Here is a 26490-nt window from a genome sequence, read left to right on the forward strand (position 1 = left end):
GCAGTAATGCTGGAAGCTATTCCATCTGACTGTCCTGATAAGCAAGAAGAGTTCCAATTCCATGTGGCTGCTCCTCCAGGAAAATAAGGCGCTTCCCTCCTACACACAGAAATGACTGAGCTCAGAACACACCGCCCAATCCACCTGCCTTCCTCCTACCACTCCACTCTACAGCACTGGCATTCTGTCCAACACAGAAACACCTCAGACCTCCCAGCTCCCTTGTCATCCACATCACCGCACTGACAACACTTCCTCTAAAGTCTGAGTCCCAGTCCACATCTGTAAAACCTGAACGCCTCCCCCAGCCTGCGTTATTCAGTAGCTCACATGATCTCTTTGCCCACTGCTGGTTTCTCATCCCATGAAACTGAAGTAACTTATTTTTAAAGTTTACCAATATAATGTTCTCCACAGAACCAAGGCCAGGCTCTTCTCACATCATTCTCAAACCCGTTTGGTCTTATTCCCCTAACTCAGGTGTCTCCCCATCCCTTGCCAATAGGAAACAAATCTCCACTGGGACAGGGTTTGGGGCTCTCAACTCTTCCTGAGCCACTATAATGTTACTGTAATTACTGCCTGATGAACCTTATGATCTTAGTCTTTCCTGAGTGAACATCTTATGGACAGTGGTTATATTAGGCTGAGCCATATGAAACGGTTTGATCACTTTTGACATTACAAAAATAAAATTCTCAAATGGTTCAACCTAACAGATGTGGATTAGGCCTATGATGCACATTTTTCCTCAAAAGGCAGTCTAAACCAAACACACAGCTTAGCATTCTGCTTTCCTGAATCTAGGGATCCAGAAGATAAATGCCCACTCTACAGAGAATCCGAAAAGAAAGTCCCCAAATGCTGCAACTCACTGTATAACTCTAGCATTTGAGGGGCAGATGGAAGGAAAGCTGACAGCCTAAGAGGAAGGACACTGAGACACACACATAAACACAGCAGGGAGCAGCAAGCAATGAGGCCAACTCGCATCAAACACTTGAATCCATCATGTATCCACCTTGTAACTAGCAGATTCCTTTCTCGTAGGAACAGAGCTTGTGTGACGGCATCCTTGTGTCCCTTTAGACGGTAGAGGCCACTTTCATTGATCACATCCCAAATAATAACATCTGTATCCTTCAGAGATAAAGTAACACATAAGAAAAAACATTCTTCTTACCACAAAGGTCAAATGTTACAGACATTGGGACTCATTCACTACAAAGACAATATTACCACCCTGTACAACTTGGAAAGCACGTTAGGTAGCAGCCTACCCTTTCATCCATAGAAAATGAGCAGAGACTTTGTTTTACATTGTTCTGGTTGTACATGCATGAGATTGCTGGGTTATTTTCTTACTAGAAAACAAAGATTTCTAAGTATGGCAGCAGGCCTCTGTAGTCCTAGCTATGTGGGAGGAAAGCTGAACAGTCCAGTGAGACCCCACATCAAAATCACAAAACAAAATAAAGAAGAAAACAGAGTTCGTGCTATGTGTTCAGCTTATAACCATCTTACTTAATGCATTTTGATAGTTAATTCTGCTCTACTCTAATTTCTGGTGTCACAATTTAAATTTTATATTTTACACATATGGGTCATTTCCAATTTTCTGTTACTAAAAATATGCAAAACTGAAAATTCACATGCACAAATCTTTGTACATTTATCTTAGTCCATATAAATACTACAGTTTGCATCTGTCTATAGAACTATCAATGATTTATAAGAGAAGACAAGCTTCCCATCTCTGCACTCTGGGTATTATCACATTTCTGAAATCCTTCAGTGAAGAGTGCTTGGTCTCCATATCCACTTCAGTTTGTTTTTCTGAACACTAAGGATACTTTTATTTCTGAGATAGGGTCTGATGTACCCCAGGCTGGCCTTGATTTCACTCTGTACTAAGGATGACCCTCAACTTCCAATCTTCAGCCTCCATCTCCCAAGTGTTAGATTTACAGGCATATGACAAGTTTATGTGGTACTAGGGACTAGGCAAGTATCCTACAAACTGGGCCATATCTCCATCCCTAATGCTAATTTTTCTCATGATCTGTGGTGAATAATGGACACCTTCATGGCTTTAAAACTGTTCACTCGTGTTTTTTTCATTAATGTTATTATCTCTTACATGTTATATTTTATACCTATTTTACTGTAAGTCTAATAGGTGGATGATAGTATTTTATTAAATATTTTCCCCTTTTCTTTTTTGCAACTTTTAAAAATGTGAAATATTTTGTCTTAAATTTATGTTTCAAATCTATCAATCTTTTCTTCTTTGTGTTTTTATTTTTTAAGAATTTCATATATTTTATCATATTCTTCCCCTCAACCATCTCAGCCACCCAACTTCATGTTTTTCCCTCCTTTAAAAAAAACAAAACAACAACAAAAGCACATGAAACAAGAGTCTGATTTGTGTTGGCCAACTACCTGAATATGGGGCCTATTTGAAGTGTGGCTGATAGACCCAGTGTCACTATGCTAAAGAAAACTGACTGACTGTCCTCCCCCAGGAGCTCCCAATTGCAAATAGCTCACTTTCCCTTCTCCTGTGCTAGGAAAACAATGTTTTTTCTTTGCTTTTTGTTTGAGAGAGGGTCTCAACTGTGTATCCCTGGAGGGAATAGCCTGTCTGATTGGCCTGTGACTCACAGAGATGCAGATGCCCCGTCTCAACTGTTGGGATTAAGGGTGTGTGCCAACATGCCTGGCTCTAACTCATTAACTTTTAAAAACGTAGGAATAATTCTAATTTTACAGAATTCATTATTATTACCATCTTCTTTTCCAATCTTCCTTGTTTTATAGTTTAGGGTAGCTCTTCCACAATATGATAGGTTCAGAGTACCTTTGTCTTATTCTTTCATTACACAGACTTTTACCAGAGAACATATCAGGAAACAAGAAGACCCCTCCATGAGTACCCATCTTCCTTACTCTATTTCTCCCAACTGTATACTAGCTTGGCACTGAGAATCCAGTTTCATGTAACAGTTTATATAAATAACCTGCTTCTACATTAAGTGTGAGAAAAAACCCTAGACACCTGTCCCTGAGGCTCACCTTGGACCCAGAAGCTAGTCTGCCTCCTAGCTGATCGTACTTTAAGCTGGTGACAGCTGCTTTGTGTCCATTGAAGGTTATGTTTCCTTCACCACTGAGGAGGCTGAAGATTCGGATGGATCCATCCTCATAGCCAACAGCTAGATGCAGCCCATCTGGGGAAGGACACAAGCAAGTGACTTCTTGTTTAAGCCCCTGAAGGATAAGGATCTGAAACCATAAAAACCAACATCAATGCAGAAGAGTGAGGCATGTATCAAGACACAGAGTGGGAATGATTTCAGTAACACAGTGAGCACTAACCATTTATAGCCACTGATGTACAATGATAAAATTCTACATGCAAAAACAATGGGATCCTCAAAAGGTAATCATTTCATCTCAAGCTTGACATTGGTATACACATGCAAATTATTCAGGCAATGAAATAAGTTCCCAAATTTTTATCTTAGTGAATTTTGGTAATGGGCTATAAACCCATCCTTGCTTTAACACAACCTCATGGCACTACAGTACTAGTGGTTTCATCTTAAGAGGCTCTGGGTATCAGCAAGTATGTATGTATGTATGTATGTATGTATCTATCTATCTATCTATCTATCTATCATCTCACCTCTTGGGAGTTAAACAGTAAACAGGGATGAATCAAATATCTCTATGTGCTTAACAAGAAGGAGTAACTTCAATCACAGTCCAAGAAGAGCTCTGCAACTGCTGGATCTCATCAGCACATATAAGAAAAAGACCACTGACATAGTGGAGTAACAGTCCTTTTAAAGTCCTAACATTTTACAACTGGTTGTGCACACAAGCACAACTTGACAAGTAGAACTTGTAAACAAAAGCAGAAATGAATAAGAACTACAAGTAACGACCTATGAAAATTAACACAGACAGACATCTGAGAAGCCAGCTCCTGTATGACCGTGTTTTGCAGAACACAGTAGAGTTTGTGCTAGTTGTCTAGAAGCAAAGAGGTGTGATCTCTTGAGGACACACACACACACACACACACACACACACACACACACACACGAATGCAGGCAGGTCAGTCAGGGCTCTTCCACTCAAAATCAGTGTCAACTTACTCATTTCTGACTCACCTTCTCGCCTTTCCTCAAGTCCCAGATAAAAACGTGCTCGCAGGCAGGTACTGCCACATAGCGTCCTTTCTCGCCACGAAGTGTCACAAAAACGATGTTACCCTTTTGGCTACCAATCAGGCCAAAGACAGCACTAGGCACATATCGGAGATACTGTTTGGTAAGCCCCATGTTAGGATATCTGAAGCCACCGTGAAGGCAATCTGTGTATATAAACGAAATTCAGTTTTGCAGTACATTGGCTCTGGAAGGCTAACAAACACAAACCATTTTTCATGTGGTCAAAAGCATATAACTTGGCTCATGGTAAGGTACTTGCTATACAAACATAATCCCTAGCGCCCAAACAAAAAGCCAGGCACAGAGAAATGTGTATGGGATCACAGCACTCAGAAGGCAGAGACAGACAGATCCTTCTCAGAGTCAGCCTAGCTGAATCCATGAATTCCAAGTTCAGAGAGACCCTATGTGTGGAGCAGAGGAAGCCCTGAGTGAATGTGTCCTGTTGGCATGAGAACAGCCATATGAAGGACTTCAAATGCCTCAGAGCCATGAAAGTGGTAACCCCTTCCTCTAGTCCAAGTGGGGATGTTTATAGTATTCCAGAAAATGTCCACTGTAGCTTTCTTACCCTGTATTTACTGGTTGAAGACTGTTCCTCTACAGACTGCTCCTGTTGAAATTAGCTAAACCTGCCTCCTTGTTGGGCTGTATGCAATAACCTCTCCTTCCTGTTCAAATGTATGTAATAAATACGATGAGCTTCTAGGGTGCTACAGCTTCTCCATCTGAGAGTCCAGACCAGCTGATCTCAGCTTTTCTGTTGTGTGTCTATGTGTCTGTCTTTTCTTCATCCCCTTGCTTGCCCCAGTCAGGGTTCCAGAGCCCAAGCCATGCAAAAGGACTGGGCATCCATGTCTCAAGAAGCTAGAGGGTGACTGAGAAAGACACTCCACGTCAACCTTCATCCTCCACACACACACCACTTCCTCCACATCCACATGGTCAGATAAACATGTACATATGCACATCCAACGATATGCAACTTGTGACTTCTTAAGCTTTATTGACCTTACTCAATAAATATGTAATCCCTCACTCCTTGAGTATTAAATTGTTTACACTGGCTGGGCGGTGGTGGCACACGCCTGTAATCCCAGCACTCGGGAGGCAGAGGCAGGAGGATCTCTCTCTGTGAGTTCGAGGCCAGCCTGGGCTACCAAGTGAGTCTAGGAAAGGCGCAAAGCTACACAGAGAAACCCTGTCTCGAAAAATGAAAAAAAAAAAAAAATTGTTTACCCTGTCACAATCACCTCATGAACATCTAACACAGAAGCTTCATGGCAGCCATTCCATTCTCTTTTGCCCTGTCAACCACTACCAAAGGTCTCACACCGAAACTGGTAAGCTGAGACCAAATGGTTTCATCAATGATTACTGTAAATCTGGCTTCATTTTTTTCCTCACAGGCACCTAGATTAAGCCAATAAAGATGAAGGAAAGGGCTAAGAATGTAGCTCAACTTGCCTAGCATAGTAGAGACCCTGGGTTCAATCGCCATTGCTAAACAAGCCACGTGTGGTGGTACACACCTTTAATCTAGGCCCTAGGGAGACAGTGACAGGGTCTCAGAAATTCAAGGTCACTAGGTAAGGAGTCTGGGGCCAGCTTGGGCTCCATATGACCCTGTTACCCTATCTCAAAGAAGAAACAAAACAAAAAAGAATTCAACTCTTCTGCAATTATCCCTTCACCTTAACGAAAGTTGCTCATCAGACACCCTTCTGCAGTATTTTCAGTGGAGAATCCACATAGCGTGTTGAGGCTTGGCGACTTCCACATCTCCATTTCTAGAGTTCCAAGCATTTATAGTACATCCCCTCTTAAACAATTTCCATGACTACCTTACTTCCTAAACCTGTCATATCATTTCACTCTAAAACACACAATCTCCCCAGCTACTAAGGTTTAAAACTCTCGACTAACCTTTGACTCATTAAAAAAAAAAAAAAAAAAAATCACAGTAGCGAGGCTTAGAGTTCTTAAGGTACAATAAATGATTTATTGTGCATCAACACATGCAGTTCTCTAACTGCATGCAGTAACTGCGTTAGCAGAAGCAAAACATTAGAAAGTGTCTGGTACATGGCAAATGTATGCACAAGAATTCTCTTTTGAAGAGGCAACTATTCTTATCCCCATTGTACAGACAAGGATAATAAACAGAGACGCTGAACAACTAGCACAAAACTCAACCAGGAAGCGCCCAAGCCAGGCTCCAATGCAGCCAACCTAACTCCAAACGTTCTGCTTTTCTGCACCACGCTCCACACTATGTCTGCCATCTCTTGTTTCTCGGACAAGTCTCCGTTTTTCTCTTCGCAACACTTTCATTTCCAACTTGTCATCACTAAGCGGCGGCACTAGTTCTCTACCTAGCACTTCCACTTCCGTGTTTTTCATTCGAAGTCATAGTAACCCCTCAACTTACCGTTTTAAAGGCACTGTCCCTACCCCAGGGCTTCAAAGGGCTAAGCTGTTCGCCAAAGGCAGGGGTCCACGGGTACCTGGTTACTTTAACCGGCGGCTTACTTCTCAAATAACTTCTCTTGTTTCTCCGATCTTGTCATGCTCAAATTATTCCCTCCCTACTCTCCTAAGCTTCTATTGCACATCACCCCCCACAATACCCTAGAAAAGTCGGGCAGTTCCGGCGGCCTTGCACTCGCCGACCCGGGAGCAGCCGTGTGGCCCCCGGGTTCGGTGGTGCAAACGGCCGCGGAAACAGGACTCCCCCCGGCCTCCCTGGTTCCCACTGCACGGAGTCCTCCGCCGCTGCCGGCCCCTCTAGAGAGCCACAGAGCGGGGAACCGCGCCCCGCAATCTCCAAGCCGCCAGCAACACTCACCTCAGCTTCCACGAGGTTCCATCAGCCAGCACCGCCCACGGCACCTGCCCCTTCCGGTCTGGTTGGGTGTTTCTTCCGCCCAGCGTTCCCCTTAACTTCTAGGGCGGAAGTGACGTCGAGCGCTGTGATTGGGCGGCGTGGTGGAGAGGAAGCGGGTGCTCTTGCTGTCAGAAAGCTGAAGCTAGTCACCCTGGCCTCTGGAGACCCACTCCCTTCAGCCTCCGCCTCCGGCAGTCGTTGTGTGCAGATGTCACCCGCCTGCCTTCTGCGACGGAGCTGAGCTGCCGGCCGCCGCCCGGATGGGCCCGCCCGAGCGCCGTGAGAAGCGGGCGAAGCCGGGAGGGGAGGGCGGCACGGCCGGGTGCGGCGGCTGGGAGGAATCAGGCTGGCGTGTCGACCTGGGCTTTGGGGCTCACACCCAGGGCAGGTTTGGGCGTGGAGCTCTGGAGGCGCACTCTCGGGATGCTGGGATGTGTGTGACGGGCAGCCCTGCGGGTGACAGCCCAAGTCGAGTCTAGCGCGTCCTGTAGATTGCGTCTGCCCCAAGCAGGCGCCGAGCCCAGGATGCTGAGTTGTCCAGAGACCTCGCAGTCCCTGGAGTGACATTGGTCAGGCTTTGTGTTTCCGCTCTCAGGCCACTTGAGAGGGAAGTGACCCTGGGCTGGCCCGGCCTTGATTGTAGACTGAGACTGAGCCGCTCTGTTAACAAGAGGAAATTAGATTTTTCTCTTTCACTTCTGCCCTCTTCTATCCTTGGGCTGTCTAGAAGTTTTAGAATGAGCTCTGATGGCTGTAGCTGTCTGTATAGAACTGCATCTGGCATATAACCATGAAAAGAAATACCTTCTGCTGTCACTTATTGAACAAGCCCTCTGCAGCCAGCCTAGAAATTAGACAGGTAGACAAGTGTAGTTGACAGATTTGTCTTCCTGCTCAGTTTTTAGGGATTGTTTATCAGGAGTAGTTTTCTTCATGTTTTAAAACATGCTCAGATTCTATATTTAAGAAAATCGTTTTAGTGGAGACACATACGTGGTGGTTGTAGCAGCATAGGTGTTTTGAAACAAGAGTGTATTTTTTTATGGGTTGGATGAATGAGAAGGTAAGAAATTGTGGTGATAGATTTATCTCAAGCAGAGGAGGAGCATTTGGATAGGTGTATATGTTCCTTACCTCCTGTAGATGCTGTGCATTACTTTGTTAGAAGTGGAAAATATATGCTTTGGTGAAAAAATAGTTTAGAATCTTTCAGGCCAGTCCAACCTTTGACATTGCCAGTTGATGTTGTCATCTTTAATCATGGGATCAAAGCCAGGCTTGGTCCATAACTTTAATCCCAGCACTCAGAAGGCAGCCTAGTCTAGATACAGAGTGCTAAGATAGCAGCACATTTCAACCCCCTTTGAGACAGCTTCTCACTATGTAGCCCTGAATGCCCTGGAACTCTCTGTAGACCAGGCTGCCCTTGAATTCACAGAGATCTGCCTGCCTCTGCCTCCCTAGGGCTGGGATTAAAGGTGTGCACCTCCTACAGGCTAAGATAGCACATCTTAATCTTAGACATTACTATCTGTGTGTGCCACATTGACCTCAAACTCACAGAGATCCACCTGCCTCTGTCTCCCAAGTGCCAGGATTAAAAGCATGGGTCACCACTCCTAGCTTGATGCCATTCTTTTTACCTGTTTGAAAATTAGGTTTTGAGACAGTGATCCAAAGTGTTCTTGCCCAATGCTGCCCAATATTGAACAGTAAAATCGGGTTTCTCTGGGCAATTAAATTCTTTCTGTAAATCATTATTTAGAAGGTTTTTTTTTAAAGCTAATGATGACAGGATTAAGGGGTAAATAAGCTACAAAGAACTGTTTGTAGTGTACTCTTTGACTTGTAAAGAATAATTAGTAGCTTCTCTTTCTTTGGGAGTCCTTTCTCTTAAACTAATGTAGAAAGAAAGTATTTGGCCTAATACATAGATCTGATCTATTCTTGAGTCCAACAACTTTTTGATATGAGAGTATGCCTCAGGAGCCTGTTTTACTAAACTGTAGTGTTTGCTTACAAGCTTGTTCAAAGTTCAGAGCTGACCAGTTGATTTCCAGTGGGAAGTATTTTTCCCTTTAATGTTATCCAAATTCTGGTTAAGGTTCTAGAATACTGTAGTCATCTCTCTGTCCTGTCTCCCCCACCCCCACACACTTCCCATCATACCCATGTCCCCTTCTTGTTTTCAATTTGTCCCTAGAATTAATCTAAGGTCTGAAAATCCTTTCAATTGTATGCATATCTGTGCTTGTATGACCTCTTACACACACATTATGTGGGGTGAGGGGGTTTTTCTCGTATTTCTTTCTAAAGGACCTGTGACCTCGGGTCTCTTAGGAGCTCCTGTCCTTTGGGGTTCAGGTCTCTGCCACCTCTGGGTTTGCTGCTCCACTTATTTTCTCGGATGGGGAGGGGGCAGAAGCATGGCCATAAGTATATGTTGGGGACAGGTGGGAGTTAAATCTCCTAATGAAAAAAAATCAGTTTCTCTGTGGAGGTGGGGCTGCAAAAGAATCCAACCAGATTTCACGACTAGGATACTTTGCAGAAATGTCATTAAATTCAGCCCTACAGTCAGCTATGAGCATTAGTTATCACTTATTTAACACCCATCTTGTGGATCACCATGGCTGGAGAGATCCAACAAACTACTGACTGGATATGACTGGATATGTAGGAGAGCTACCAGAGTGCACAGTGAAGACAATGGGATTTCAGGGGGGGGAGGGGTAAACTTAAGAAGTCTCTGTTGACCTTGAAATCAGAGCTTTAATTGTTAAGGTGAAGGAAAATTGCAAGAGGTTGAGTAAATGGAAGAGGAAGCAGAATTCTGCAACAAATACTCAAAAGTGAAGTGGGGACTGGAGCAATGTCTCACTCTTCCAACCTTGCCACTCAAGTGTAAGGACTGAGTTCAGATCCCCAACACCCATGGAAAAAGCTATGGTGTGTACCTCAGCTCTAGAATGAGGAGACGGGGGTCCTTGAAGTTTATTGGCTAAATCACTGAGCTCCAGGCCATAGCTTCCCCCAACAATTCAGGTAAATTAGCTGAAAATGAACTCAGTAGTTATTGCCTTGAAGCAGCTTGGTACACATTAACGTGTGCTATATGTTAGGTGTTGCTAGTATAGCTAGTGAAGATGCATTGACCCAAAATTTAGACTTTAAAGCTGTGATTTCACCTTTAAATTTTATATTTTAGAAAAAAAATAAAAAATCATAAGTTGAACGAGCAATTGATGAAGATGTCTTCTGTTGACCTCTAACCTCCATTCACATGCTTACACATTTCCATGTACACATACACCGTACAGAATCACATAACATGAGGTGAGCCAGGCCCGGTAGCACAGACCTGAAGTCCCAGCTACTCAGGAGGCTTTCAAGACTCTGCTTTCAAGGCCTATGTGAGCTAGAGTGAGCAAGGGAAGGCTGGGCAACTTAGGGGGCTCTATCTCAAAATAAAGGGCTGGAGAGAGAGCTTGGTGATAGTGTTTGCCAAGGCCCTAGGTTCAACCCCAGTTATCACCGAAAAAGGGATGAAAAAAAAAGGTGGGGGGGGTGGAGGGGAGGTATTTCTACTGTCTAAAGAAGAAATGAGGGAGGAAAGATTTTCAAGAATGGGAGGGCTGGGGGAGGAGAGAGGAAGACGTTAAGGGAGAATTGATGTTATTCTTATGAAGGGCAGCTGGTAAGTGCTTGAACTGAGGCCTTTTGGCTGGCTTAAGCATTCAGAATATACCCTGAGATCACTCAGAAGTTGGAAAGGTGCATGAAGATGGACTTGGAACTGGGGAGAAGTTAGTGTTTTGAGCAGTAGGTGGACAAGAGGGCAGAGGGGGTGACATGGGCCTCAGGACCAACATGCCCTGGGTGTGGCCTTAGCATCCACATGGTAGTTACATGTCCTTGGGCTGACTGCCTCTTGAGTTTGTAATGAAACAAGATCTTAGTACCTGCTATATGGAAGTGTTGTAAGGATTACAGAGCATATTTGTAACATGCCCTCTCTACCTGTCACATTCATCATGCATAGCTCTCGGAATTACTTTCGTCTCTTTGTAAAACTCTCCTGCTGCTTTTGGTCTTTGCTACTTTCTGAAGAGGACAATCTCTGCTTTTCTAGTCTAAATTAGCTGTCTCCCTTTGTCATAAGTACATTTATCACACTGTTTCTGTGATTTTGTGTTAGTGTGGCTTTGTGGCTTTGTCTCTTCCGCTAGACATTCAGTGTCCAACATTCTTGAATGGAAGAATGTCCAGAAGCTGGGTGGTGGTGGCACATGCCTTTAATCCCAGCACTCGGGAGGCAGAGGCAGGCAGATAGATCTCTGTGAGTTCGAGGTTAGCCTGGTCTGCAGAGTGAGATCCAGGACAGACACCAAAACTACACAGAGAAACCCTATTTCGGAAAAAATAAATAAATAAATAAATAAAAAAAAAAAAATAAAAAATAAAAAAAGAAAAGAAAAAGAAAAAAAAAAAAGCCGAAAGAATGCCTGGAACATAATAAGCCAAGAAGCTTTTATTTTCTCACAGATTTTACAGGTCAGGAATTCAAAAGTAGCATTGCTGTATTGTTACGAGGTTCTGATTCAGTATCTCATGAGGCTGCAGTAAAAGCACCAGCTGTGACTGAAGTAGTAACTTTAAGGCCAGCTAAGGCCAGAGGACCCACACTTGTCCAGTGGTTTATTTAAAAACCTGTGCATGGTGTTAGCTTTTGGCAGAGACCTTGGTTCCTCCTCAAGCTGGAGGCTAACACCTTCAGAGCACAATTAAAGAGAGAGCAAGGCATGACCACAGTGCCTTTTCTAACTGTTTTTGGAAGGGGAGAAGCCACACAATCATTTCATTTCGTTTTATCTTCTTGCTTACATAGGTTAGCTCTGAGTATTGCAGGAGAAAACTGTACCGAGTGAGTGCCAGAAGGTGAACGTCACTGAAGGACACTGTAAAGATTCTCTATGCAGGTGCTGTTTGGAGTCACTTGGAGAGATGACGTGAATGAGTAAAACAGTGTTGATGGAGGGTCTAGCTAATGTAGGAACATGCAGTCAGGATTGCTGATTGTGTGGTTTCCTTCCCCTAGTGGCAAAGGAACAGATGTTGGATTATTAGGGATTAACAAGACATGGCAAGGGAAATCATGACATCAAGGTCTGTAAGACTGTAACTTAGTTCTGCACCCAGCATTTAGCTTGCATGGTGATTGACAAGTGAGTACTTTGAGTCTCATGGAAATATAACATCTTCTTGACAGTGGTTCCATTAGCCCTGAGGATATTTTTATACGTAATTCACTGTGCCTTGCTTTGCGTCAGGTGCTCTGCTGGATAGTTTTGGCACTGCTTTTTGTATTAGTCTTCACCATAAGCCTGGAGTTAATCACTGCTGCTTAGATAGAAACTCTAGCTTTGCCCCAAGGATCACAGCTCACAGATAGTGAGTCAGGGATCTGGACTTAGACCTTGACACACAGGGGCTCGTGACTTGCATTATGCTACATTCCCCTGTTGCACTGTGTAATTGAATGTGGGCATAGTCACCTGACAATCGTTAAGAGAAGCTAGGTTCAGAGTTATGCACACAATGTGATCTTACCTCTACCACAGGAAAAAAGGAGAACTACGCCAAAGCTGAGAAGTTTTTTTCTTGATCATTTAACTTTTTGTTGATTTTCAAATGTTCTAGAAGCAGATGTTATAGTCAGAAATAGAAGTTAAAAAAGCAATTTCATCCCAAAAGTTGACGTGCGAGTTTGCAATCTAGAAACTGTTTATGTGTTCTATGAATTCTCTCTCTCTCTCATGACTAAGAACTTTGAGCATGAGTCAGTTTATTTTTTGCAATCAAGAATTTCTGCAGACAGTCGTTACAGTGAGCGAGTGGCATTTGTCCTCTGTTCAGTTTGTCTGAAGCAAGTGCTCAGGTACTTATAAACATGCAGCAAAGTTCTGTTTGCCTCCAGGGTCAAAGGCCAGTTGTGAACTAAGTACAACACCTAGACAATTCGATTTTAAAGACATATTTAGAATAAATATTGAAGGCTAGTACAAATTATCATGATATAATCTACAAGATCTTTTTTTTTTAACTGCCATGTGAATGACCACACTTCTACCTAATTATGTGTATAGAAGAATTAGCATATTCTGGTAGATCTGTGCTTCTACTTTTATCCATCTCTCTTACCAAGAAATTAGTTTTGGAAGAGCATGTGTGTTCTCCCTGAGTGTGACAATAAATGTTGGTATCGTGTCAAAAAGCTTTATAAAAACTAGTTCCCAGATGGACTTTCTTCCTTCTTCATCTGTCTGCTCACTTCTTGAACCCACTCAGTCTTGGTCCTTTGGTAGCATTCTGCTCTGGCCGTCCTTCTGAAGCACTCCATGAACAGCCTCTTCTATTGGCCTTCCACTCCCACCTGTGCTGGGCCTCCTTCCTTTCTTACCAGCCTTCTCTCCCCTCTCCCGGGTGGCCTTTCTTAGTATACACTTTGCTGTAGGACTCAGTCCTAGCAGCTCTTTCTCCCTGTCTGCAGTTGCTCTGCAGCAATCTTCCCTAGTTCCTGTAGCTTTCAACACTGCACATGCTGAGACTTCGAGGTCTGTTAGCTGAACCTCTGCTCCGAGCTCTAGCTCCAAGCATCCCGTTGTCAGTTTGACAATAAACACATGGCTAGGGACTAAGGATTTTGAACCAGCACATTCAAAAAGCCGTATGGGTGGGGGAAATCCCTTGCTTTTCCTTCACTCCACAGTTTATTCCAATCTCGCTTTTCTGTAAATAGCATTACTCTCCTACTCAGTTGCTCAAGCAAGTAATCTAGCCATTGTCTGACTTGTGTGCTTCCTCACCCTCTGTTCCTATGAAAGTCCTTTAGTTCTCCCTGTCAATTGCATGTCAAAGCTGACATTTCTCACGGCCACTATCTCCTAGATTTCTGCCTGTATTTTCTCTTGCCCCTCTTGCTTTCCCTAGCTAGAGTCTTTCAAGCATTGTATTTAGTTGTGATGGTCAAGACCCTCTAGTGGCTTCCCTCATCTTTAGAGGAGGAGCTAAGGATTTTAGCGTCGTTTACAACTGCATCATTTGGCCTTGCTCTGCACCAACCTCATCCTCTAATTCATTACCTATTAGATTCTCCAGCCAGAATGACTTCCTGGCTCCTCCTGAACTGCAACTCACTCCTTCTTGCCCTTTGCTCTTTGCCCTGGCTGTTTCCCTTCTGTCTTCGTTTCTCAGTTTAACTTGCTCCTCATGTATCACCCTTCCTCTGTAACACACGGTCTAGTTACACTATTATCATCATCACCTTTCTTCGCTGGTGACACATGGGCTGCCTAAGGTAGAAATGCACTATTACCAGTGTTCCCAGGACCTAGAACAGTACCTAATGTACACCCAGTGCTTACAAAGGTAGAGTGGATGAATGAGTGGACAGTTTACTGAAACAGCTATAGGATTCAGTGGTAAGTTGAGCATCCCTTTATCTGGTGGAACTTTCCATGACCTAGGTCAGCTCTAGACGATGTATGCCTTCCTATAACCTTCCTCTTCCAACTTTTGTACAACTAGCTGTCTACCATGTGCAGTCCCGTATACCATATCTTGTGTGGTGTTAGGTCCTGTTTATTTTTCATCTGCACGTCATTTCTTTTTTAAAAAGATTTTACCTTATTTTTAGTTAAGTATAAATGTGCATGTCTATGTGTGGTCTGTGCATATTAATGCAGGGGCCAGAAGAGGGCCTCATATACCCAAGAGCTGGAGTTATAGGTGGTTATGAGCTTCCTAACTTGAGAGCTGAGACTCAAACTCCAATCATCTTCAAGAGCAGTATGTTCTGAGTCATCTTTCTAGCTCCCATATATATGTTGCTTCTTAACCCAAGCCTCATCTATCCTCTTTGGTTCTTAGTTGAAACTTTAGCTCTTAGTACTTAAGTGTAGTGACTTCCTTGTCTCATTCAGTTTTACTGACTTATCAGCATTATTATCAGATGGAATTCTTTAATTTATACATATTATTTATCTATTTATATCTTATAGCATATCGTAGAGCATTTTATTTACTTATTTTGCAATAATGGATGCTCAGAGAGTATTGAATGAGTAGTCCTTTCTGAAAATAGAACTAGTGTGATTTTTGTGATAATTTTGATCACAAAGCTGCAGTTTGAAAAGAATTTATGCTTGTATAACCCCTTATTTCCATTTTTTTAGGAGATTTTGTTGACCTTTTTTTAAAATTTATCTTTATTTCATGTGCATTGCATTTTGTCATGGATGTCAGATCCCTTGGAACTAGAACTAAAAACACTTTTAAGCTGCCATGTGGGTGCTGGGAATTGAACCCAGATCCTCTGGAAGAGTGTCCCTCTCTTATCCACTGAGCCATCTCTCCAGCCCTGTTGTCTTTGTTTTAATCAACCATTACAGTGACTGTAGACACACAGTGTATGTACTCTTGGCTTATTCCATTCCACAGCAGAGTTTGCTGTGTTGGTTTAGTAGAACTAAAATAATATTTGTGTTTTTGTCTTAAAATGGCTTCTTCTTCTCTTTTAAGCTAAAGTCTCCAGGAATTGTTGAATTGCTGAGGATTTTGAGACACAAGCTGAAGTTCCCATTCCATGGATCCCTTGGGTGCACCTTCCCAGTTTGTGGATGTGGACACCCTGCTAAGCTGGGGTGACTCATATAAAGATGAATTAAGCTCCTCTGACAGCACAGCTGAGACGTTCCAGGAAGACACCATCAGATCGCCTTTTCTTTATAACCGGGACATTAATGGAAAAGTGGTTCTTTGGTAACTTTCTCATTATATCTTACTGTGTATGAATCCTCGTTATTTTCCTCTAGATTTCTTTTTTATTCATGTCCTAGCATAATGGAAATACTGCCTTTACACATACAGCCTTTTTGTAGCCAGAAAGTTTCTCAGGTCCTGCCTGGCCTGGCCCTCATAGTCCCATGGCCCGCTTATAAAATAATCATTCGGAAGCTTGTATTATTTAGAACTGCTCGGCCATTACTTCAGGCTTATTACTGACTAGCTCTTACACATAAATTAACTCATAATTTTTATCTTGTTTAGCCATGTGGCTTGGTACCTTTTCTCAGTTCTGCTTTGTCATCTTGCTTCCTCTGTGTCTGACTGGTGACTCCTGACCCAGCCTTCCTCTTCCCAGAATTCTACTTGTCTGCTTATCCTGCCTATACTTCCTGCCTGGCTGCTGGCCAATCAGTGTTTTATGTATCAGCCATTCAGAGCAACACACATTCACAGCATACAGAATGACATCAACCATCACCTTATTGGGGTATAATTATCATAGAGTAAACTGTACAGATTTAAAATGTACAGCTTAAATGTTACCACATGTGTACAACCATGAAGCTCCCCCCCCCCCAGTAAGACAGTGTTGTTCCCATTATCTTCAGATCTTCAGAATTAATCTTGTTGGTTTATCTGTTTTGGATATTTCATGTACATGAAATTTCTACAGTAAAATATGTGAGACTTTTGGACTTAGTATAATGTTTTCACTGTAGTACAAAGTACTACTTTTCTCTTTTTATGGCTCAATAGTACTCCATGTATGCACACTAAGAGCACACTTATCAGCTCACTAGTTGATGAGCAGTTAGGTTGCTTATATTCTTTTAGCTATTATGACTGATGCGATTTCTAAACTTGTTAAACCAACTACTTTCATCTGTGTAAGCATTCTGTCAGAATGAAGGAAATACAGCCAGGGGCAAATGTGTGACATGATGGCCTTGTGAACTCTGGGGTTGGAACACTTACGCTAAAGCTCTAAGATGTCGGATTCATTTGAGTCAGGCATTTTCTCCTGTTTCTCCTGTTCTGCTATTGCTTGATTTGTGAATTAGCAAAGTCAGTATTTCAAAGATGGAAGGTTTGGAGAAGTTGGAAACTAGGCCAGTTAACTCCCTCCTGTTTCCCTTAATTGTTTTTATCTGTTGGTCCCTCAGGAAAGGAGACGTGGCATTACTGAACTGTACAGCCATTGTGAATACCAGCAATGAAAGCCTTACAGATAAGAATCCTGTGTCAGAAAGTATCTTCATGCTTGCGGGGCCAGATTTGAAAGAGGACCTACAGAAGCTGAAAGGTGATTGGACACTCTAGGCATGTTATTGCTTAGGGAGTACTTTGGTGTCTTCTACCATGAAGAAGTGTGTTGGGTGTTTTTGGAGAAAACTGCATATATAACTGATTTTTGGTTGTTGAAACCAGTAGCCTTTGCCATCCCCACGGTGCATGAAAAGCCAGGCCCTTGGGTTCACTAGCAGTGCACCTCATCAGTCATGTGCTGATTCAAAGTGACAGATGTGCTCACTAGCTTTAATCAACTTGATACATGCTAGAGTTATCTAAGAGGAGGGAACCTCAGTTAGGAAAATGCCTCCATAAAATTGGGCTGTGGTCAAGCCTGTGTGGCATTTTCTTAATTAGTGATTGATGTGAGGGCACCCACTTCATTGTGGGTGGGGTTACCCCTAAGCTGATGGTCCTGGCTTCTTTAAGAAAGCAGGCTGAGCAAGCCATGAGGAGCAAACCAGTAAGCAGAAGCCATGGAGTACTGAGGAGGATTGAAAATGCCTTTAATCAAACTGTATAACAAGATGCCATAAAAAAAATATGGAAATTAGAAAGGATCTTTAAGAAAATACTGAACAGTTCTGTGGTAAAAGTAACAGAGAAGCTAGTCTAGAAACCCCTATGGGGTGTGCATGCACATGCACACTCATACATCTTAGAGTGAGACTTAAAATTTCAGAAAGTGGGGGCTGGAGGTGTAGCTCAGGGGCTAAGAGCAGCCCTAGCCATAAGTTTTCTCAGGTCCTGAGTTCCAGAAGTTTCTTGGTCCCACCGGGCCCTGCAGTCCCACAGCTGCTTATAAAATAATCACTTAGAGGCTCAATATTATTTGCAAACTGTATGGCCTATGGCAGGCCTCTTGCTAACTAGCTCTTCTATCTTAAATTAACCCATTTCTATTAATCTATAGTTTGCCACGTGTTCCATGACATTACCGGTCTGCTGGCATGTTGCTCCTTGGGTGGCAGGCTGGCCTCTCTCCAGACTCTGCCTTTCTCTTTCCTGTCTCTCTCCTTGGATTTCCTACCTGCCTCTAAGCTTCCTTGCAATAGGCCAAAGAAGCTTATTTATTAACCAATGGGAACAACATATATTCACAGCGTACAGAAAGATATCCCCCAGCAAGCACCGGCTGCTCTTCCAGAGGTCCTGAGTTCAATTCCCAGCAACCACATGGTGGCTCACAACCATCTCTAGTGGAATCTGATGTCCTCTTCTGGCATAAAGTCATACAGGTGGATAGAGCACTCACATACATAAAATAAGTAAATAAATCTTTTTAAAAAATACAGAGTGGAAAAGCGAACATGATTTTACACAAAATGTATCACTCTTAAATTTAATATTTACCTATAAAAAAATTAAAACTCAGGATTTAACAGACTATTTGGCAGTTGTTAATGCTTAGCTAGGGTTCATTTTGTAACCCTATCCTGTACTGGGTGTGGGACTGGAGACTATGACGTCACTGCTCAGTCTGCATCTTCTCATTTCTCAAGCCAGCATGATCATGGTGACCCTACCTCAGTTCTAGGCACATAGCAAAAACGTAGTGAATATTTTTGATGAAAAACTAGTATTGCACAGATCAGCTGCCATGTTGCTGAAAATCCTGGTACATAAAATTGAGTTGCAATGTCGCTAGAAAACTTTTTCTAGGAAATTGAGCTTTCTAAAGATGGGTCATGTAGGATTTGTGTAGCCATTTAGCTCATTCCAAATCAGTATGACTTTCACATTTTTAAACGTGGCTATTTTCATAAAACAAAAGTTGTGTGAGTTGTCGTTTGTACTCCATTATAAAGAATTAGAACACCTAGATTCACCAGGCTGCTTGTTCTAGTTCAGAGCACATAGCCAGAGCTGGAGACGCTGCTGGAACACTGAGCATGCTCAATGAGGAGATGCTGGGTCCACCTGGCGTAGGGGTCTTAGGGACAGAAAAGGGGGGACTTTGGAAATGGAGGAGTCTATCTGCAGTCTGGAAGTGGTAGACAGCAGCCAGTTTGCTATGTGGATCTTCTGATCAGAAGCTCCACAGGCGTTACTAGTCCCTCACCTTCCTCTCTGGAGTGCCGCAGTGTCAGGGGACCTGTCACTCCTTGTTAGCTTCTCACTTCCTCCTCCTCCAACAGCAGCACCTAAAGATCACTAGGGAGTGAGGAATGTGATGCTCGGTTCCGAGGAATTTCTTGCTTTTCTTCCGTATTTCTCTCTATTGGAAAAAATCTTACTGCGCGTGCTGTAATTCCTTGTTTTGTCTTCCAATTTTTTTTGTTCTCTTAATTTCTCTTTGTTTTGCTCTCTGGATGATTTCCTCAACTGTAGTCTCAGCCCCTATTCAGTTTTCCTGTTCGTACAGTTTTAGTAGTCTGTAGCAAATGTGGGTAAGTTCTGTTTTCTGGCCTCCATGTAGTTTTTAAACCAACATTCTGGTCTTGACTCAGAGATGCTGCATCTTCTCATATGTCTCTGAGAGTCATGTTTCCAGTGTCAGGACTTTTGGTCATTTGGTAAGTAGTTTCCACCCTGCCTTGTGTATAGGATGAGCATTAGTTTGTATTCTCTACTTCTGTTTTAGTCAGGGACTTCCTCACTTTCTAGTGATTGTTAAGTGTTAGTGTTAGTGCTGTTTGGGGAGGAATTGAAAAGCTAATGAGACATGTGTGCATGTGTGTCTTACTCATTTGCCTGTTTGTTTAAGGTGCTGTCTTGTGTAGCCCATGCTGGCCTAGAACTTACTATACATATGGTTCAAAACTTGGACCTGAACTCGGACCCCCTGTCTCATCCTCCCAAGTGCTAGGATTACAGGTGTGGTTCACCATGCTTAGCCTATCAATGCATTCAAGCTACAGGGACAAAGTATAGATGATGCATGGCTTGTAATCAACAAATATTTAATTCTCCCAGTTCTGAGATCTGGAAGTCTGGAATCAGACTGACAGCAGGTCAGGATCTTTAGAGGTTTGGGGACCTCTTCACATAAGAGGAAGCAATTTCAGCATTGTGTTGGAAAGGTAAGAATCCTCCTCATGAGGATCCCAGCATGATCTCATCTTACCCCTCTCACCGTCCAAAGACACCAGCTCTGATGCCATTGTATGTACAGTGAAGTCTCGGCATAGGAAATGATGGGGGCATGCAAGCATTTACTCTGTAACAGCAAGGTTATTGATTGGTAGGTCTTGGGCAGAACAGATATCCTGTGGTTTCATTGGGAGTATTGCTTTGATTATCAGATCAACTCCCCCTTTGTCTTGGGCCTTGGATATCCATGTTAGATAACTGATGATGGCAGGCAGCTAGACATTTTCCTGACAGCTTTAACACTTCAAATGAATCCCATCTTTTCAGTTGTGCCTGGGGTTCTGCATTCAGAAACTTATTTAACATCTCCAGGAGCAATCTCCTGTTCTATTGCATCAGTGGTAAAGATGTTCTTGCTGTTCTGGCTTGGGAAAGAGTTGTTGTGGTTTTGATTATATACACCTGCAACCCCAGACTTCTCTTCATAGTCCATATCACAGCATAGTCTAAGAAGTAATTGGAGTCTTTCTAGTGTTCTCCAGAAATAACAACAGCCATGCAGCATGTGTGCACTTTGCATAATTTAGCTCATTTAATTTTTTTTTTCAAGACAGGGTTTCTCTGTGTAGCTTTGGAGCCTGTCCTGGAACTCACTCTGTAGCCCAGGCTGGCCTCGAACTCACAGAGATCCACCTGCCTCTGCCTCCTGAGTGCTGAGATTCAAGGCATGTGCTACCGCCACCCAGCTTCATTTAATCTTATAAGGCGAGTATCTCCCTTAAGTAGGAAATCAAAGCACAGTGAGGCAGGCCATAAACATACCCAGAGTTCACACATGAACACTTTGGACTCAGGATTTAAATGAAACAGTCTGCTTTAAATCTGATACTGCCCTTCAGTGCAGTCAGCTTTATACTACATACCCCATTTTGCAGGCTGTTAGGTTTCTCTCCTTCTCTAAACCTGTTACCCGTGGTCCATTGACTTTCCCCTTCAAACCTGGATGATTGCTTCTCTGCTTTGTGTCTTCCCCACTCTCTTTGTGCTTACAGCTGCTGTCCTGCCTCCCTGCCCTGAGAACAGAGGGAACAGACTTGGATGCTTGTATTCAGTCCTATTTTAAAATGACATTACTCATAGTTCTTAATCCGTTTTCTGCTCTGCATAGTTGTGTTTTCCTAATATTTACAAGTTTTTATGTGTCCCTGTTGTTCCCAGGTTGCCGAACAGGTGAAGCAAAGTTGACGAAAGGCTTTAACCTAGCTGCTCGGTTCATCATTCATACCGTGGGACCTAAGTATAAAAGCCGCTATCGCACTGCAGCCGAGAGCTCCCTGTACAGCTGTTACAGAAATGTGCTTCAGCTGGCAAAGTACGGCCTGTTCCTCCACACTGTTAAAGATGAAACCTCACTGTGGAAACCAAGCTTTGAAGGGCTCAGATATTAGCTCTCAAAGAGTATAGTTAAATTTTATATTAATATGATTATCAAATAATACAGTTGACTTAACTTGTAAATTTATTGGTGGGTGGGAGAGATACTGACTTATATTTTGAGTTTGCTTATGGATTATGTATGTGGATAATTGTTTTCTATCTGGTTACAGAGAACAGTCCATGTCTTCTGTTGGCTTCTGTGTCATCAATTCTGCAAAGCGCGGCTATCCTCTGGAGGACGCAACACACATTGCTCTTCGTAAGTAATACACCTAAATCAAGTTCTTAAAGTTTTTGACTACTAGATAAAGTTATAACCAAAGAAGATCCATTGATTTGACGATCATGGCATTCTGAGAGGCTTTGCATTAATAGATAATAGAGTTCTTAATTGAATTTCTTAGGATGGTATGATTTATACCTGTGCATAAAAGCTTACAAGACTTGCTCATTAAGTTTGAAAACGATACCAGACTAGAAAGTATGACTAATACAATGGGCACTTGAATCAAAATAAGAATAATCTTAACAATTTGTAAAATTGCAGCAAAGACAAACTTATAATATATTTGCTTACCATTTTTCTATTCAGACAGCACCTTTCACAAGGACTTCTTTTTTTTTAATTTATTTATTTTTATTTTATGTGCATTGGTGTTTTACTGTGGGTGTCTGGAACTGGAATTACAGATAGTTGTGAGCTGCCATGTGGGTGCTGGGAATTGAACCTGGGTCCTCTGGAAGAGCAGCCAGTGCTTTTAACCACTGAGCCATCTCTCCAGCCCCCAAGACTTCTTTAGTATAAAACTGTGTGTTAGCTGGGCAGTGGTGGCGCACGCCTTTAATCCCAGCACTCGGGAGGCAGAGGCAGGTGGATCTCTGTGAGTTCGAGGCCAGCCTTGTCTCCAAAGCAAGTTCCAGGACAGGCACAAAGCTACACAGAGAAACCCTCTCTCAAAAAACCAAAAAAAACAAAAAAAAAAACCAAAAAAACCCTGTGTGTTTAGGTTTAAAAAATCACTGAGTCCAAACTGACCCACAGTGTTGTATGTGGTATAAAAGTACAGTGTTGGGCTCAGGGTGTAGGTCTGTGGTAGGGTATGTGCTTAGGATGTATGTGTCTCTGGGTTCAGTTTCCAGAAATAAAATCTAGTAGTCAGCTTAAGAATCCATGACCTCAGGGTACTCCATACATTTTAGGTCACAGCTCACAAGACATTGACAAACAATGACAAGTTGTTTGAAACATCAGTGGCATGCTTCTTTTGCAGATATGATGCCCATCTTCAAATACCCGAAGGGCTCTCACAGTAACTTTATGCTGCAGTACATCTTTTGAGCAGCAGTTCTTTGCAGTTGCAGGGGTTGGAGTATCATCATAATCTACTTTGTGCATCCATTGAAAGAATGCTATAGTCCCCTATCTGCAACAGCGTGCAGAAATACTTTAGAAGTTTTTCTAAGATCTTTACAGGTCCTTGGAAAGGTGATAAAGGTGATAGGTAAGCGTTCTAACTGCAGACATTCCAAGGGAGGAGCTTTGGTTTCTTTGAGATAGTGAGGTTCTCATCACTAGGAACAGTGATACAGGGCCTGCACACCCTCCTTAAATACTACTACTATGTGAATTCTCTATGGACATTGTTCTGGGTAAATGGTCCAAAGTGTTGCTTCACTGCATAGTAATACCTCAGTCCACCCACAGTTTTAAGAGTAATTCACAATAACAGATAACTATCGATAATGGGAAGATGAGTCTTTAACGAGACAACTTCTAGGAATGGAATTGGCAGAAAGGAAGCATATACATCTCAAAAGTGACCAAGTCAAATGGTATAAGGGCTGTTTCACCTAGATCTGAAATGCAGTAAAATTATAGAGCATCTTATTCAGAACAAGCAAATACAGAGACAATAGTATACTTTCTGGAATTTGAAAATAATAAGTGGGTTGCACACATTTGTAGTGTATGCATGCTAAAAATTAACCTGTTAACATAATATGTCTTCCAAATCAAGAGCTTTCTTGCTTATTAAACTATTAGCAAAACTTTCAAATGCAAAAACCCAATATCTTCTTAGTCAGTAGTCATGACCTTTTATAGTATCTTTTTTCCCTAGTTCACGTACAGTAAAATCATTTGTGAAACTATAAACATCAACATTGGAGTAAAATTATTAGGTTATTTATTCAACAGGTTACTACTCTGTTGTGCTCTGTCCTATACAAGAGGATCCAGCAGTAAGAAAAGAAGCCCATGATGTTTGTACTTACCTTCCATGCTTCCATATTGGAGGTATTAGTATCCTGGATGTCACTTTCACTAGTTAAGAGTCTGCAGAAATGTAAAGCATGTGACATCCTGTTTGGCTGCCAAGAAGAGTGCACAGATGGGACTAGAAGGAACAGTGTAGGCTGACATGCTGATATCTTTGAGTCATGAGGTCAGTCTTGTTCTTTTTCCTGGCAGAGTTCTCTTTCTAGATGAGCACCATTGAGAGAATTTGATTTGATTGCTACTTGGCATTTTACCTTCCATAGGAAACATAAAGTACTATGTAAAGGGATAGTTCCATATGAGTGTCAAAACTTTATGAGATGTAAATATTATAAAGAAACTCCCTTTAGGAAGCTGCTTTAAGGAAAAGGAATGAAAGCAGACCAGAAGGAGAAGTGAAACAGATTTGCACCTAGCTGCAGCCGAGTTGCAGATCTTTATTCTGCTCTCAACCATTGAGTCCTACTGTACTAGATTAGTGGACTGTGTTACTTACCAAGGCAGGCCATGAATTATTAATGCAGTTATTAGTTACTTTTAAGTGAGCGCATATCATTCACCATGTTCTGCTAGACTTAGTTAACGTAATAGTAATATAAAATATACTTGACCTTAAATAGATCCACAGTCTAGCTGTAAAAAGTTTACAGATAGAAAGATGATGTTTAAAAGGTTGCAGAGGCTTTCCAACTTACCATGGGACTATATATCTCATTAAATCTATTGTAAACTTGCAAACATGAGCCAAGGTGGGTGCAAGAGATTCTCTATAGAGGAATTCAGGGAAGGGTCGAGTTCTACACGAAGATGACGTATGACCAGGACATGGAAAAACAGAGATTCAGAAGAGAGTGGATGAGTAATATATTGTCAGAGCTAACCTACCTCTAGATAGGACATCATAGAACTATTAGGTGACAGTAGAAGACGTGTGGGAGGAGCAAATAGAAATAGGACTGAGGTGGTTAGTTGTGACAGTGTGGCAAGGCATGTAGGAACTTCGAACACGAGCTTACAAGGGGTGCAGCTCTGTTTCCTACAGAAAGTATTGTAAAAAGATTACCCAGGCAGCAGCTAAGTTGCAGCCTTGGAAGTGAAAGAAAGAGAGACCACTTAAGAGCTTATTGCCAAAATGTGCATGAGCATTAAGAGCTTGAAAGTAGCTGAGAGAGAAGGATGGATATTGGAAATGTTAGCAGTAGAATTAATAGATCCTCCATGGAAACTGCTTGACAGTGTGGACTGAAGAGGAAGAAAAGGGAATGCCAAAGGAAATGCAGGGGCCAGTGAGAGAGCTCAGCACGGAAAGATGCTTGCTGCCGAGCCTGATGACCTGAGTTCAACCCTGGAAGCCACATGGTAGAAGGACAGGACTAATTCCTGCAAGTTGTCCTCCGAGTATGCACCCACACTGTGATGTACACACACAGTAAATAGATCAGTGTTTTTTTTTTTTTTTTTTAAGTTATAAAGCTGAAAAGAGATGGCTCAGGGGTTAATAACACTTGCTGCTTTTGCAGAGGACCTGGATTCAGTTCCCAGCACCCATATGGCAGCTCACAGCCATCTTTGTCCCCACACCCACTTCTTGTCTTTTTGGGTACCAGGCACACATGCAGGCAATGCTCAAATGCATAAATTAAATATTTTTTAAAAGAAAGCAAATCAAGGATTCTGGTTTGAGTGGCTGCTTGGCGGTTGGTCTATAACTGAGGTAATGAATACGAGGAAGAAGAGGGAGTTAGACTCACTGAATCTAAGGTATCTGTGGTTATCTATCTAGGTAAATGTGCTCAATAAGCAGTAAGTAATTTAGTACTGTAGGTCAGAAAATTTGTACAATTTGGGAGCCATCAGCATTTGAAGTTAAATTTAACAAATTAGTTATAGAGAATATGTGTATCAAGAAAACAAAATGTGGGCATTTTTAGAAGGCAGTGGCATAGGCATAAAGGTCCAAAGCCAGGGAGATTTAAGGTTGGGTCAGTGGGTCTTGATAGAGGAGAATCAGGAGGGGACAGAGATTAAGAAAAAGATAACTTGCTGGGCAGTGGTGACACACACCTTTAACTCCAGCATTCTGGAGGCAGAGCCAGGCGGATCTCTGTGAGTTCAAGGCCAGCCTGGTCTACAGAGTGAATTCCAGGAAAGGCACCAAAACTACACAAAGAAACCCTGTCTCAAAAAAACAAAAGAAAAAGATAACTCAGCTTTGGTTTTGTGAGCAGGAAATGGGCTGAGTGGCACATCTAAAGCTGTAATTGAATGAATAGAAAGGCACTGTGCTTTCCATTTGCACTAGATCATTCTGGCCAAAGGGAGGCCCCAGGGAAATAAAGAACATGCAGGACAGGGAGAGTGGTCTGACTCAGCATCTTCTGGAGCCAGCCACTGTCACAGACACCAGAACTAGGGCAGCAAGTGCAATAAAGCTCCTGCCAGGCACCTCAGGGCCAGCATCGGGCTGAGAACAGAGA

General features: G+C 42.5%; 2 protein-coding genes across 3 annotated transcripts in view; one reads left to right on the plus strand and one right to left on the minus strand.

Annotated features, from left to right (window-relative positions):
• The window catches only part of Wdr3 (WD repeat domain 3), a 28068-nt gene extending 20915 nt beyond the window's left edge, over positions 1-7153 (minus strand). The window contains exons 1-4 of one of the 2 annotated variants that reach the window (XM_036191055.1): positions 7090-7153; positions 4182-4384; positions 3079-3233; positions 1022-1140 (exon numbers count right to left, since the gene is read on the minus strand). Coding sequence is in view for 1 of the 2 variants with exons in the window: in XM_036191054.1 (XP_036046947.1) it covers positions 1022-1140; positions 3079-3288; positions 4182-4352 (500 nt within the window). In the remaining variant the exon portion in view is untranslated. Of the gene's footprint in view, positions 1-1021; positions 1141-3078; positions 3289-4181; positions 4385-7089 lie in introns of both variants that reach the window. The other variant, XM_036191054.1, reaches the window with a different exon arrangement.
• A 53-nt stretch (positions 7154-7206) lies between these two features.
• Gdap2 (ganglioside induced differentiation associated protein 2) overlaps positions 7207-26490 on the plus strand; it is a 48360-nt gene continuing 29076 nt past the window's right edge. The window contains exons 1-5 of the mRNA XM_036189842.1: positions 7207-7407; positions 15709-15948; positions 17139-17278; positions 21517-21670; positions 21906-21994. Of these exons, the coding sequence (XP_036045735.1) occupies positions 15773-15948; positions 17139-17278; positions 21517-21670; positions 21906-21994 (559 nt within the window). The 5' untranslated portion in view covers positions 7207-7407; positions 15709-15772. The remainder of the gene's footprint in view (positions 7408-15708; positions 15949-17138; positions 17279-21516; positions 21671-21905; positions 21995-26490) is intronic.

Source organism: Onychomys torridus, chromosome 6 (genome assembly GCF_903995425.1).
Source record: "Onychomys torridus chromosome 6, mOncTor1.1, whole genome shotgun sequence".
Lineage (NCBI taxonomy): Eukaryota > Metazoa > Chordata > Mammalia > Rodentia > Cricetidae > Onychomys > Onychomys torridus.